This window comes from Crinia signifera, chromosome 5 (assembly GCF_055691185.1).
Source record: "Crinia signifera chromosome 5, ASM5569118v1, whole genome shotgun sequence".
Lineage (NCBI taxonomy): Eukaryota > Metazoa > Chordata > Amphibia > Anura > Myobatrachidae > Crinia > Crinia signifera.
Genome location: NC_139221.1, coordinates 50,791,098 through 50,806,162, shown reverse-complemented (window position 1 = coordinate 50,806,162; position 15,065 = coordinate 50,791,098). Strand labels below are relative to the sequence as shown.

Genomic DNA, 15,065 nt, shown 5'->3' with positions numbered 1-15,065 from the left:
TGTCGTGGGCATTGCGGAGTGTTATATAGTATGTCATGGGCATTGCGGAGTGTTATATAGTATGTTGTGGGCATTGCGGAGTGTTATATAGTATGTCGTGGGCATTGCGGAGTGTTATATAGTATGTCGTGGGCATTGCAGAGTGTTATATAGTATGTCATGGGCATTGCAGAGTGTTATATAGTATGTCATGGGCATTGCGGAGTGTTATATAGTATGTTGTGGGCATTGCGGAGTGTTATATAGTATGTCGTGGGCATTGCGGAGTGTTATATAGTATGTCGTGGGCATTGCAGAGTGTTATATAGTATGTCATGGGCATTGCAGAGTGTTATATAGTATGTCGTGGGCATTGCGGAGTGTTATATAGTATGTCGTGGGCATTGCGGAGTGTTATATAGTATGTCGTGGGTATTGCGGAGTGTTATATAGTATGTCGTGGGCATTGCGGAGTGTTATATAGTATGTTGTGGGCATTGCGGAGTGTTATATAGTATGTCATGGGCATCATGTGTGGGCTTATGTGTAATTGGAATTACAAAGTTCACTAATGTGCAATGGGCATTACGGTGTGTGGTATAATATTGGTCCGTGCCCACTTTTCACTGCACAGGAGCCTCACCTACTACGAATTGGGGGGGGGGCGTGAAACATGCCCTTGCTCCGGGCACCGTCGCACCTAGCTACACCACTGCCGCTTACCAACAGTCCGTGACTGATGGCTCCTTCTCACAGCAGCAGGCATCGGGGACAGGAGTGGCAGTCCGCACCAGATGCTGACCGAGTGAGAGGGGCCTTACAGATCACGGGAGTAGCCCACCTCTGACGGCACCTGGTCACAGAGGCAGTACTTGCTACACACACCCCAAGGAGGTGAGGGGAATAAGAGGGATTTTGTCTGCTCTACATTATTCCGGTTACACTGTCCACATGGTGTAGGTGACTAACCCTTCAGTGTTTCTTAGAAATTCATAGGACCACTGAGGCGGTCACATCAGGATAAAACGCAAACATTGTTTCCAATGACATCCACGTTATTTGGAAGGGTCTTCAATGACATCTTAATTAATAGAAATTGTTAATGAACGATTTGGAAAATTAGCTCACTTATGAAACAATATAGCTAAAAAGATCACTAAAGCACACCTTAACCACATACAGCAGACCAATATACTACTGTGTCAGTAAACCCCCTCATCCTGGTTTAATAAAAGGAATAATACCTAAGGGCAGGGCTGGGCAACACCGGCCCTCCAGATGTTGATGAACTACACATTCCAGCATGCCTTGCATCAGTTTCAGCATGGCCACATAGCAAAACTAATGCAAAGCATCCTGGGATGTGTAGTTCATTAACATCTGGAGGGCCGGTGTTGCCCAGCTCTGCCTAAGGGGAAGCCAAGACAGCGGGGCCCCACTGTGTGAGGATTTTATTATCCTTTTTAAATTTCACATTGTTTGTGTCTTACGTTTGTTTGTGTGTGTCAATATTTCACTATTTAAAAAAAAAAATATTATCAATAAATAATAATAATTTTAGTTAACCTTCTTCTTAAAGTGCACCACACAGACATTCTTCTCTTTCCTTTGTAAAATTGTACCTATTTCATGTCCAGTGGTAGCACACCCTCTCAAAAACTAACTTATACGATTAAGTGAAAATTCTTATACGAGGGTTCCTTGTTCACTTAGGCCCTTATTCACATTGGCGCGTACGCATGCGAATTCGCACGTTTCACCCTGCTACCCCCATTGCGCATGTGCAGCTAACGCACTGCGCATGTGCAATCTAATTAAAAAGTACTCGCAAGCAAACTTTCGCGTAGATTTCTCCGTGCGAACGAGTGCATAGGTAGTAGGCGTGCAGTGGGCGTTAGCATGGGCGCGACCATTATAATGAGCAAAACTGGGCGTACACATGGGCGTACACATGGGCGTTCACTATGAGTGGTGGGTGTGCTTTCGCATGAGTGCAAGAGGGATTGTTCCCCTCAAACGCAAAACTTTTCGCAAGCTCAAAGCAGGTTTTTAGTTTCGCACACCTTGCTCCTTGTAATGTGCTCATTCGTACGGAGCAAACACACGCACGAAATGGATAAATCAATGGGTAAATCAATGGCACCTGCACACTATTGACACCAATACATGGTTGATTTCATGAGACAATTAACTCAGCACAACTTCTGATTGCATACCACCAGCAATCACGTGTTAGCAGATACAAACTTCTTCTGTTGCTAAAGTTATTTTGACCAAACCAATGCGCTACAACCAAACAAATCCCACCGTTAGCAGACTGAGGTGAGTGTGCGTACGAAAATGTGTGGGTGCGAGCGACCAGTTACACGTACGCGCAATGATAGTCCACCCCCCTTTTAAGTATGGTTGCGTGTGAATGATTTCGCAAGCACTATAGGCGTGCCTTCGCCTGATGCGTGCGTGTGGGTTTTTTTGTAAGAGTGCTTGCGAATGTGCATGCAAGCGCATGAACCTGAATGAGGCCCTTAATGCCAATTATAATTCAAACACTTTACCTGTGCGACTGACCTCATCTCTCTTTTGCCTTGCTTCTCTGAATGTACTTTGCTGTGTGTTCGATGTGATATAATGATTTTGCATTGTGGGAGGAGCATGATCTGTTTACAGGGCAGGGCAGAAATAGGTGCAATTAGTGAGGAGAATTCTTTCATGAATTTCCGGTAGTAGTTGGCAAAGCCAATGAACCGTTGGGTACAGAGATTATGTACCCTAAAAACTGAATAGTGGGGACCACAAAAGTGCACTTAGACTTCTCTGACATGCTGATGATGAGACTGGAGATGCTTAGATAAGGTTAATATATCACCCACGAATATAACTAAATATTCATAAGTTACATCCAAAATTGTTGGAAAACCGCAAGTGCATTGCATAAGCCGAAGTGCATTACAAGGTATTTGGTATTAAAGGCGGTCTTCCACTCGTCTCCTTCACAAATTCTAATCAAATTATACGCCCCTCTGAGATCTTACAAAAGACTTTGGCTCATTTGACAATGTCAAAAAGCTCTGTGATAAGTGGGAATGGATATCTGTTTTTGACAGTGATGTTGTTGAAAGCCGTATAGTCTATACAAGGGTGGAGTCCCCCATCTTTCTTCTTTGCAAAAAAGAAATCTGCGCCAGCAGGTGAGGAAGAGGGATGTGTATAAAGCCTTTTTGAAGGTTCTCCTGAATGAACTCTGTCATTGCTAGGTCTCAGGTATACAGAGGGTGGGGTAACTTCCCAGGGATTAGGCCGATCAGGCAATCCCACTCTTGGTGTAGTGGACGTACATTGGCCACCTGTTCACTATAGACATCCCTCGTAAGCAGCTGGCAGCCCCAACACAGGCAGGGCTGAGGCTCGTAGAGGCGACACACCGGAGTTCACTGGGGTTGCTGTGCTGGATAGGTGAGCAGTGGTCAGCTGATCGCATGTGTCTTGGCTGCACCCATGTCCAGGACTGTTTGTAAACAACACTGGGTGACATGTAATCACAAGAGGAACAGTCACAGGGACATCATGCTAATCACCTCCACCTTCCAATTGCCCTGATTTCTGCGGCAGGTTTTTGGGACTGTGACATCTCACCTGGGGCCGGCAGTGTCTCGCAGTGTGTGTGTGTGTGTGTGTGGGGGGGGGGGGCAGTTGGGGGGACTCCCTTGCTCGGCCCTGCTATGTGGTGCATAGATGCTGTGCACATGCTCACAGAGCCACTGTACATGCCCCCACGTGTTGGAAATGGGGCATGGCCTCTCGGGAGCATCATGAGTGTAGGCGGCACCCACATTATGGAGGCGCACCAACCCGGTAATTTTGTTCTTCTGTGTGAAGGGGGGTGAGGCTGCTCCCGGCAAATTGACACGGCATTTGAAATGCCGTGTATTTGCCGGGATTTTCAGACTTTTCTGTCTGAAAGGGGTATTACACTGCACTTCAATCCAGGTTATTCCCGGGTAATGCCCTTTTACACCGAAAAGGGATCAGCCCTGCCTTTCCTTGCTGCTGTCATTAAAAAATGGATTTTTGGCCTGTTGATGATGAGGTCACAACAAATGGAACATGACACTCTTCAAGTTTTTTTGCTTTATTAAGCTGAAAATATGCATAAAATCATCATACATTGGAATCTTTATAGATGTAATGTATTCTCATAAAGAAAGATGAAGATGCGTATGAATACAAACTTGTAACACACTGGGACACACTGTGTGACAGCCAGCGTGTGTTCCTGCAGATGAGGCTGTAAACTCACTGGGGAGAGTGCTTCCAGCACAGACTGTTGCTGTAGTGTAGGGTACAGGCTGCAAACAGCGTGGTAACGCTGCTTCTGCTGCTGCGCTGGTCCATGTGCGGGTCTCTGGCAGATGACATAATCTGCCAGAGCCGCAGAAGTACCAATCAGCTCTTTGCGGCCTTCTCCCCGCTAAATAACCCGGATAATGACCATTTACACCACCCTGAGCCCCGGATAAGCCCCGTGTCCGACCCTGAACATTTGCCGGGTCAAATTCCCGGGGAACAGTACCCGTGTTATTTTTTTCAGCCCATTTACACCACACCCCACCCCGGACTGGAGAGGCAATATCCCGGGTCCAACCTCTGGTGTAAAAGGGGTACAAGGCTTCCAAGTTCTAACACACACAAATACAGTCTGGTGGTCACTGGTGGCTAGCCACACCCCAGAGCTAGCTTCCTCCTCTCTCCATCCATGAAGCTCATACCATCCCCCATGAGATGCTGTGCCTACAAGAGCACCTTCAGGCCTCCATTGTTCCAGTTTCTACAGCAGCTTCCACTATACAGTGTATAAACACTACTATGTGCCCCGCAGCTCCTACTCCTTGTCACGGACAAATATTATGCCAGGTTTGCAATGACAACAGAGAGTAGCTGATAGCCCAGCTCACCAATTGGATGGGACCAGAAGACAGGATTCACATTGGCAGTTATATACACTGGGTCAGATCGCTTATAAATGGGGCTTAAAGCGCCCTGTGTGCATGCCGTATTACAATTCTCAGGAGCCGCCATCAGGGTGAAGGGATGGATTGATGGCTGTGGCTCCTCTCTACACTGCAGTTTATGCAGGTTACACAGTTTATCTCCGTCTGCTACAGCTCATACTGGGATCAAGGTACAGTATGCAAATTAATTGATACTATTCATGTGTATTCAAACACCATTGAAGTCAAAATCGTAACAAAATTTAGCCAGTAAATATACTGTTTGTGATACCGATGCGTGGCCCTGCATGGTCAGTATCACAAGTAAAAATAAACTGTGTGCAGGAAAGGCAATTTTAACTATGTTGCCTACAGCTGTCAAAATCAGCAAAATTGCAAGTGCATACAGTCAAAATCGGCTCCATGCACTTCAAGGGGAAGTCGCATTGTGGGGGCACAAGTGAAATTGCTGTTGACAGGCAGAAGGACAGCGTGGACCGGGAGAGTGACAGCGTGGACAGGAAGAGTGACAGCAGGGTCACGGACCACTTCTTTAATCTGGCCCTGACTGCTGCCGCCTGATACCTGGCATTGCTGCGGCCTCCTGAGACTTGGAACTACAGCATGAAAGAAGTACCTGAAGTTGGAGAGAAAGTCTCAGTACATGTGCAAAAAGTGATCGCTCCAAGCAGCAGCAAAGGAGCCCAGGCAGTAAGGACAGAAGCCCAGAGGTCAACATGGTGCCCACGTATCTGCAGTTACCTTCCTTGGCTGGCTGGGGCCGTCCTCCCCTCCACAGGTGAGTTGTCTGTCCAAGCTGTGGCAGAATGCAGCTGTTGCGGCAATGGGGGCTCTCAGGCACTTCCCAAGCTCTGATAACAACAGTGCACTTCGCCTCCTCCTGCTGTCACCTACTGCCTGGCCACATGGGGCCTGGGCACAGTGTGTTGGCACCCCTAAAGTGTAGGGGGCCTGCGAGGGCCACCGTTATCGCCCCTCGCTTAATCCGACCCTGGTCCTATACTCGCAATTCTCCTCTCAGCAACTGGTAATTGAAATCACGGGTATTTTGCCGCTCTGCCCCAGCATGCACCTGGCTGCTCTCCAGCCATTACAACTTGTCAAAACCAGTGTTTCCACACTGGTTTCCTGGTCTATGTCTGTTTTTTCCCTGGTTATTACCTGCAAATTCCCAGTCCAAATGTGTACTTAAAATACTGTGGTAACAACATTAACTACAGAAAACAAAGATCCAAAACAGAAAAAAGGTAAATGTATCCAATTTAAATGCAATTTAAAATAAAATTTCCTTATTATGAGCAAAAAAAAAAATCCCAAAAAAAAGTGGGACACACCCTTCTCAGTATTCCTTAAAAAAGGAGAAAACTGGAAGTAGAAATGCCAGCACAACTATTCTACTGACTAAGGGCCTGATTCAGAGCAAAGTCACAGCGGGCAGCGTTAAGTTAAGCCACCGCCACACGAGAATGAAATCCCGCCTTGCGAATCAGTGTGCATGCCGTGCATTAGGATGTGTATGGCGACACATCCTTTGGCATTCGAGCGAATAGGTCCAAACCGCATTGTAACAGGCTCACCATCACATGATTTTTACACTGGCCACAACCCTTAGCAGGTGGCGTGGACTTACTCAGCAGTGTAATGGATAAAGGCATATCCGGGCTGGAGCTGATGTCACACACCCTCCTCTAAAACGCTCAGGCCCGCCTAGCATGTTCCCACACATACCCAGCATTTTTCTAGGCACAACTAGCATTTTTCCTGACACTCCCAGTGTTTTCCCGGAGCGCAGGCCTATACAACCCAGGATGCCGGCGGCCAATTAAAATGCTGCACCAGCTTTTAAGCAAATCAGAGCACGCGTACCAGCAGCCAATCAGAGGTGATTGGCTCACCAGCCGGCGCTGCATTTTAATTGGCCGCTGGCATCCTGAGTTGAAGAAGTCTGTGCTCCGGGACCTCCAAGCTGGAGCTCAGAGGAAGAGGAGATGTTACTGGTCTGGAAGTCAAGTGAGGGGGGGCCCAGGGCTCGGACTTGAAATTAGTCCAAGTCCTAAAATTCCTGATGGCAGCCCTGACACTGGCCATACACAATGCTGCTGGCTGTGAGACTGCAGTCCAACTGGTGGTGAGGTAGTGTAGTAGTGATTGGCTCGGCTGCAGATACAATACCTTATGTCAGGGGTTCCCAATGTTTTTTGAATCACGGCACACTAGAGTATCAGAATTTTTTCACGGCACCCCTAGGCCAAAAATAAAAAAAATAAGATTGGGTTTCTATGCGAATCTTAGTGTCAGTTATGTGGTAAAGGGCAGGATTTGCTTCTGTTTGTACACATTTTATGATTGGCAGCCGCCAGCACTGGTTTTGCTTATAAATAACTAACCACTAATAATATGAGTTGGTTCTGGACCACCAACCCAGGGCATCCTACAAGTGCCCCGAAGCACCCCAGGGAGCCACCACACACAGTTTAGGAACCACTGCCTTACGTGTGCAGATAGTGCCCAAATAGATATGACACAGAAAAAAGTTTTGTCTACATGCATTACCTTTCACAGAACCGCCTGCTGGAGAGCTAGGAGCAGAGGTGCCACCACCCCTGCGATAGAGACAGGAGGACTGTATATACACCGATCAGCCATAACATTGAATAACATTGCTTATCTAGTTACAGATGCACCTATCAAGGGTGGGATATATTAGGCAGCAAGGGAACACTCAGGGGTAGATGCATGAAGGCTCCTTATGGGGGAGAATTGCTGATACCGCTTCTTCCCCATGTATGAAGGAGAAGTGTGGCAAGTAATGGGGTCCTATTCTATTCGCCCTGTCATCAATGGCGCTTATCATGGCCATCTTAACAGTATTGTAGGCCCTGGGCAATGTAATGTTCTGGGGCCCCTACACACCCATTAACAGGAATTATTTTTAAACAAATCATAGCATGCCCCTCCTGCAGTCCTGCATCATCTCGCCACTTGCTTCCATACAATGAATGGCTGTCAGCACTCTGATTGGTAGATAGCTCCAGCCATCCACCAATCAGCATGCCAAATACTGTATGGATTCTGACTGGGAAGAAGGAATAGAATGCCACCTGGTCAATCCGATATTCCCTACTATCTCCCAAGAAGCTCAGGAGACAAATACTCATAGTCCAATCTGCCTCTGCTTGAAGGCCCCTAGAATTTGGGGGCCCTAGGGCAGGTGCCCGTTAAGCCCATATGTTACGATGGCCTTGGCGCTAATATGTACAAGGCGGTATGTATGAACAGTCTGTAGCACCGTTCAGAGAACTACCCCTATTACTATCGACAACTGCAGGTATTGTCACCCATACAACCCAGCACTGTCCCTAGCTGTGGTGTCTACCAGCTTCAGGATTATGGACGCTCAAGTCTCAATGATATGTGGGGAGTATAGGCTATCCCACCTGTTCCGATCCCACAGAAGAACTACGGTAGCAAAAAAAGTGATTACCGGCTATGACAGAAATGTGTCAGAACACACAGTGCATCACAGCATCCTGCTGCATATGGGGCTTTGTATTCCAGACCAGAGAGAGTGCCCATGCTGACCACTATCCACCACAGAAAGAGCTTACAATGGGCTTGTGAGTGTCAGAACTGCGCCATTGAGCAAAGGAAAAAGGTGTCCAGTCTGTTGAATCATGTTGCTTTTTACATCATGTGGACAGCTGGATGAGTGTGTTTAGTTTAGCCAGGGAAAATATGGCACCAAGCAGCGGCGTAACTACATTTTGGGCGCCGCCCCGCCGTTAAAGGGAGGGCGCCCAGTCACTCACCCGCCGCACTAACCCCCACAGTCTTACCTAGGTTCAGTACACGCTGGTCCCGGCTCCCTTCTTCTGCTATGAGGACCACCACAAAATGTCCGCCCCCATACAGCAGACAGTTTCAGAGAACTGTGTGCTATATGGGGGCGGACATTTTGTGGTGGTCCTCAGCAGAAAAAGGGAGCCGGGACCAGCGCATACTAAACACAGGTAAAGACTGGGGATGGGGTTTGCGGGGGTTGGTGAGGCGGGGTGTAACGTAACTATAGCACTGCAGCCCCCGGCGCCTGCACATGCATAGCGCCCCCTCGCGGTGGCGGGGGCTGCGGTGCTATAGTTACGCCACTGGCACGAAGATGTATTATGGGAAGAAGACAAGCCAGCAAAGGCAATGTGATGCTCTGACCAGTATTTTGCTAGGGAACCTTGGGTCCTGGCATTTTTGTGGTGTTACTTTGACACACATAACCCAATGTGCCTAAACATTGTTGCAGATCCAGGACACCCCTTTATGGCAACAGTATTCTCTGGTGGCAGTGGTCTGCAGATAATGCGACCTGCCACACTAGAAAAAAAGTGTTCAGCAATCATGCTAGACTTGGCTCCAAATAACTTATACCCCTTTCACACCGCACTTGTTAAACGATATATTGCCGTTTTTTTTTTCCATTTTAAAACGTTTAAGGCTGCAGTGGGAAAGTGCCAGAGTTGATTTACCGGTTAAAGATAACCGGCATTTCAAAACGTTTAAAAAGCAGAGTCCTACAGGTTTCAGAGCAGTTTTTTATGCAGTAAGAATGGCTCTGAAACGGTATTTAGTCATATCAACAGACTACAGACCTGTGGTAGGCTGTCCCCTGCATTCTGCCTTGAAACGTGTTCAGGGGATTAAACGGGTTGACTGATGTGAATGGTATTTAAAACGGTAATTTACTGCAATGTGAAGGCTCAGACCCATTTTAAATACTGTTTCAAAATACCGGTTTTTAAAACCTTTAGGCAGTGTGAAAGTGGTATTAGTTCTTAATCCGGTCAAGCACCTTAGATGCATTGGATAAACAAGACTAGGTCCATACACACTGGGCGATTATGCCCAGCAATGATGTGCGGGAAAAGCAGCTCAGTGCATACACACTGAGCGGCGTTACCCCTGCCCAGCGCAGACGGAGGGGGGGGGAGGAAGGCATTGCATAGCGCAGCACTATGCAAAGCTGTCCTGAAAGCCGCTCATCTGCTGGTATTGAACGGCTTTCCCGGTGATGTTGCTGGAGCGCGCAGCAGCGCTCACCGCCCGGGCCATACACACTGGGCGGCTTTGAGCTGAAAGTCGCTCAGCCTCAAACCTGCTGTTTTGAGCAACTTTCACCTTAATGTCGCCCAGTGTGTATGGGCCTTGAGTTTGAAAAAACTCAGGAGCCCGAGGTGTGCTCCCCACCACCAGTGCTGTGCCTAAACACGTGCAAAGGAGGCCGTGCGATCGAATGGGTCCGTCTCCTAGGAGACAGGGCCCCGTTTTTCCCCTAACCCCTCTCAACCATAAGGCCGAAGAGGGGAAAATAGGGAACGGTGGGTCCTCTTCGCCGAAGCTTAGAGAGACCCTCATTCCTCAACCCCCGAAAGGGTTAGGACGGTGGGTCCTCCGCACCCCATGGTTTGGAGAGACCCGCAGTGGACTTCCCTCTGCCTTGCGGCTCGGGGTCGTCCTCGGGGGGACCGAAGCTCTCCCCAAAAGGCGAGAGCTTCGGCACATTGGGGAAATGGAAGGCCCAAAAGGGTCGACCACACTACCCCAAAAAACGTGACAAACTACAAAAAAATACAAGGAACGTGAAAAGTGACAAACGTGAGAGGGGAAAGAGAAATAAATAATAAAGGACCCTAGCCAGAAGGCCAGGGTGGGGGTGTGAAAAATTGTCCTACCCCATCCAAAAGGACGAGGTAAGGACGTGAAGCGCATACCTAGAGGGAAAGTGCGCAGTGCTAGTGCTTACTAGTGCATGGTGATTTTGGGATCACCCGTGCATGTTCGGCACCCCCGAGTTTCCCCGGGGGCACAGTGCAGCCTCGGACTCCAAGCAGCCAGCCAGTCAGCGTCCGACCAAGTGTTTCTCCGTCTCAGCAGCAGGCACTTTCCAGCCCCTGGCATGGGAATGGGTACTCCACTGGGCTTTTCGAAAGACTCCCTTAGGGGCTGCACCCCCCTCGGAAGAGCAATCTACTCAGTCCCAGTGTTTCTCCGCTCCCAGGGTTAAGATACTAGGCTGAGCTTTTCGCTGTGCCCAGGCCAGGAGTCTCAGTTTCCCCTGACCTGGACCAATCTACTCGGTCTCAGCTTTTCTCCGCTCCCTGGGAATGGATACTAGACTGAGCCTTTCGCTGACTCATCCTTCGGGGGCTACGAACCCCGTCAAGAGAGTCAAACTACTAGGCCCAGTGTTTCTCCCCCCCTCTTACCAGTGGATTTACGGAAACAACACCTCCTACCAAAGGCAGAGGTGAAGGTACTCAGCCAGACTTTTCACCACTCCCAGGCAAAAAAGAGGGGTCCCACACCCTCCGCCCATCAGAGCAGCTACTCAGTCCAGCCTTTCTCTATTCTCTGCCAGAGGCCAGTCCATACCCACTGATAAGAACAGATTTTTGATTGAAAAAGCAGGTCTTTATTGTACATAAAGAATGCAAAAAACAGACGATAACAAATATCACACATATACCGTGTCGCAGCACAGCCAAAACACAGTACACATGCAGACAGTATAGTACATATTATAAAATACAGTACAAGATAAACTCACACTATAGACTATACTATGCACTATGCATTCTAACGGTAACAAGACTATGGGTGTGGAGGGTAGGGGGTGGGGGAGGAGGAATCACATGCCCGAAGCTTTATTGACCAGACAGACATATATAAGGGGAGGGCAATAAATAGAAATACATCAACAAAACAACAGACATTGTGAAGTGAGGGGGAAGGGGCCACGGTCCCAAAGTCTTATAAAACAGTCCAAACAAGGGGAAAGGACCAGAAGAAAAGGGGTTTAGTCCTCTTCTTCCTCAGGGCTATCCCGAATGGAATAGTCTCTGAGCAGGCTGTGAACCAGCCTGCGGCAGTCCTGAACGGACATTCTCTCCCTCCTCAATATGAGTCGATTTCTGGCAAACCACAAAGCGTCCTTAACACAGTTTATAAGGCGCCAGGCTTCCTGGGTCGCCCCATACGTGTGGGTGCCCGGGAATAGTCCATACAATACCGAAAGGTATGAAAGACAGTTCCTGGGCACGGAGTCCTTGAATTCAGTCTCTAGGGCATCCAACAACAACTGTGCGTAGGTGCAGTCCCAGAAGATGTGCATGGAGGTTTCTTCATGCACAAAGCACCAGGGACAATGTCTATACCTACACAAGTTTCGGGAGTGCATGAATGACCGGTGAGGTAAGCCCCCCTGAATGGCCATCCATGACAAGTCTTTGTGTCTATTTGTGAGCCTTTTGGAGGCCACATACTCCCAGACAAACTTGGCAGTTGCTGAAGGGAGCCCTGAAATCGGTTCCATGACGTCTTTGGCTCTGATGAGCTTGTGGACAGTTTTAGGTTTCCACAAGTCGGGTTTCAATCCCTCCAGTTGGTGCTCCCTCACAAACTTGGACACATCCAGGTAGAACCATGGAGTAGTCCAGTTGTAAGGGATGGAGCTGTCCCACTTGTCCCATTTAAGGGTCCTCCACATTGGTAGGAGGAAGAAGCGGGACATGGAGTTCCCCGCAGAGCCGGCACAATTGTCAATCAAAGTTCTGCGGATACAGTTACATGCAAAGAAGGCTCTCAGCATAGTTGGAATGTCTGGAATGCCTTTGCCACCTTTGAGGGGATCCTTGTACATAACAATCCGCTTGACTCTGTCCATTTTGGAGCCCCAGATGAAGTGGAAAACAGCCCGTGTGATGGCCTTGCAGATCGCCGCCAGAGGTGGCCAGGCCTGGGCGGTGTACTGAAGAACAGGAAGAATCTCATTCCGCAGCACAAGTGTTTTCCCTTCGATGGTAAGGTCTCTGAAACTCCACAATCCAAGTTTTTGACGCATTGTCGCAAGTCTTTCATCCCAGCACTTCAGGGCCGCTCCATCTCCTCCGAACCAGACACCAAGGATCTTGATGAGGTCTGGCTTTACCGTGAATGGAAATGGAGTGGAGGACGACAGGTGCCACTTTCCGAAGAGCATAGCCTCTGACTTCCCAAGGTTGACCCTTGCTCCTGAAGCGCGGCCGAAGTCTTCGCAGGTCTGGACGAGGGCCGTCACCGATCTCTGGTCTGCGCAGAACACAGTGACATCATCCATGTACAGCGAACACTTGGCCTCTGGGTGGTCTGGACCCGGTGCGGTGATCCCTCTGATCTCTTGATTTTGCCTGATGGATACAGCGAAGAGCTCTATAACACAAACAAAAAGAAGAGGTGAAAGAGGGCAGCCTTGTCTGACCCCAGACATAACTGAAAAGGGGTCAGTCTTCCAGCCGTTCACCAACACCGAGCTGTAAATGTCAAGGTACATCAGGTTAACATACGAACAGAACAGCTCACCAAGACCAAATTTACGCAGTACCTTGCCCATCAGCTCATGGGAGACACGGTCAAAGGCCTTTTCCTGATCAAGACTGATCAGGGCTGTGCACACATTACGGTCTTTCACGTAATGGACCGTGTCTCTGAGGAGGGCAAGGCTGTCTGCGATTCTGCGGCCGGGGATGGCGCAGGTTTGGTCTGGATGAACAATCTGCCCAATGACAGCCTTCAGCCGGTTGGCCAGTACCTTGGCGAGGATTTTGTAGTCCACGTTCAGAAGAGAGATGGGACGCCAATTTTTCAGGTCACATCTCTCCCCCTTACGCTTATACAAGATCGTGATCATTCCTTCCCTCAGCGAAGAAGGCATTTTGCCCTCCACCACCATCTCCTCGTACAGCTCGAGCAGGTCCGGGCCAATGAGATCCCACAGCGCAACATAAAGCTCTGCTGGGAGACCATCACTGCCCGGAGTCCTGCCCAGCCTAAAGGATTTAGCGGCAGAGAGCACCTCCTCCAACGCCAAGGGAGCATCCATGGCTGATTTACCTGCAGGATCAATAGTGTTAGTGATACCTGACAGGAACTTATCCGCCTCATCTGTGTCTGTAGTCTTAGGGGAGTAGAGGTCGCTGTAGTAGTCGCGAACGACCTTCATCACGCCCTCCTTCCCCTGTCTGGGGATGCCATTCTCATCACGCAGTTCTGTCAGGGGCGTATGGCCAGAGTGGAGTTTCCTGAAAAAGAAGGAAGAACACGTCTCACCCTTCTCCAGATTCTCCACCTTGGAACGGAAGACGATGCGTTTGGACTCCTCCTCAAAGTGCCTTTTCAGGCTCTTTTTGGTCTCATCCAGGTCGTCCTTCATGTCCCAGCCGCACCGCTGGAGGTCCACCAGGGACTGGAGCTCACGCTGCAGTTTTCTGAGGTTCCTCTTACGGTCGCATGCCTGGATACGCCCTTTAGCCTGAAAGAAACTGCGGATGTTAGATTTGGCATATTCCCACCAATCAGACATACAGTCAAAATAACATTTGTCATTCTTCCATGTGATGTAGGCATCCTTAAGCTCAGCCAGTACTTCCTCCCTTTCCAGTAAGGCACAGTTCAACTTCCAGGAGCCTGGGCCAGATAGAAAACCATGGCCCAGAACCCCTTGGAAGAGAATGGCCCTGTGGTCAGAGAAGAAGCAGGGAACCATAGAATGCCTAACCTGCTGCACTGCCCGGGATGTGAACACAAAGTCAATGCGGGAACGCACGGAGCCATCGGGGCGGCTCCACGTGAAATTCACGGAGCCAGCCCCCATGGAGCCCACAGCGTCCCGCAGTGATGCTTCGGCCACCATTTCCCTGAGCAGGTTGGACGTGATGTCCAGCTTCGCAGAGTTGCAGGTGCTTCGACCATCCCCTTCAATCGGGCAGTTGAAGTCCCCGGCCATCACTACAGCCCTGGTGGTGGCGAGCTGGGTCCGCAGGGTCTGGAATAATTCCAAACGCTCATTCTTAAAGGGTGAAGCATACACGCAGATTAGCCTGATAGGCTCACCTGCCCAGGACCCATCTACGACGAGCAATCTGCCGCAGACAAATTCCTGAACAGAATCCAACGTGAAGAGGCTCCCCCTGATCAGAATGGCTACCCCTGCAGACCTGCACTCACCTCCACCGGACCAGTAGGATGGACCATGGGACCACTGCCGAGCCAGAT

At 49.2% G+C, this 15,065-nt stretch overlaps 1 protein-coding gene across 1 annotated transcript; it reads right to left on the bottom strand.

The window, feature by feature from the left end:
- Positions 1 to 11,115: 11,115 nt before the first annotated feature.
- On the bottom strand, positions 11,116 to 14,131 carry LOC146079442 (uncharacterized). Its single transcript, XM_083186221.1, has 2 exons — positions 13,932 to 14,131; positions 11,116 to 13,223 (listed from the first exon to the last, which is right to left on the bottom strand). Exons 1-2 carry the CDS (start codon positions 14,011 to 14,013, stop codon positions 11,833 to 11,835), a joined length of 1,473 nt encoding a protein of 490 aa, XP_083042347.1. The 5' UTR covers positions 14,014 to 14,131; the 3' UTR covers positions 11,116 to 11,832.
- Positions 14,132 to 15,065: the final 934 nt, after the last annotated feature.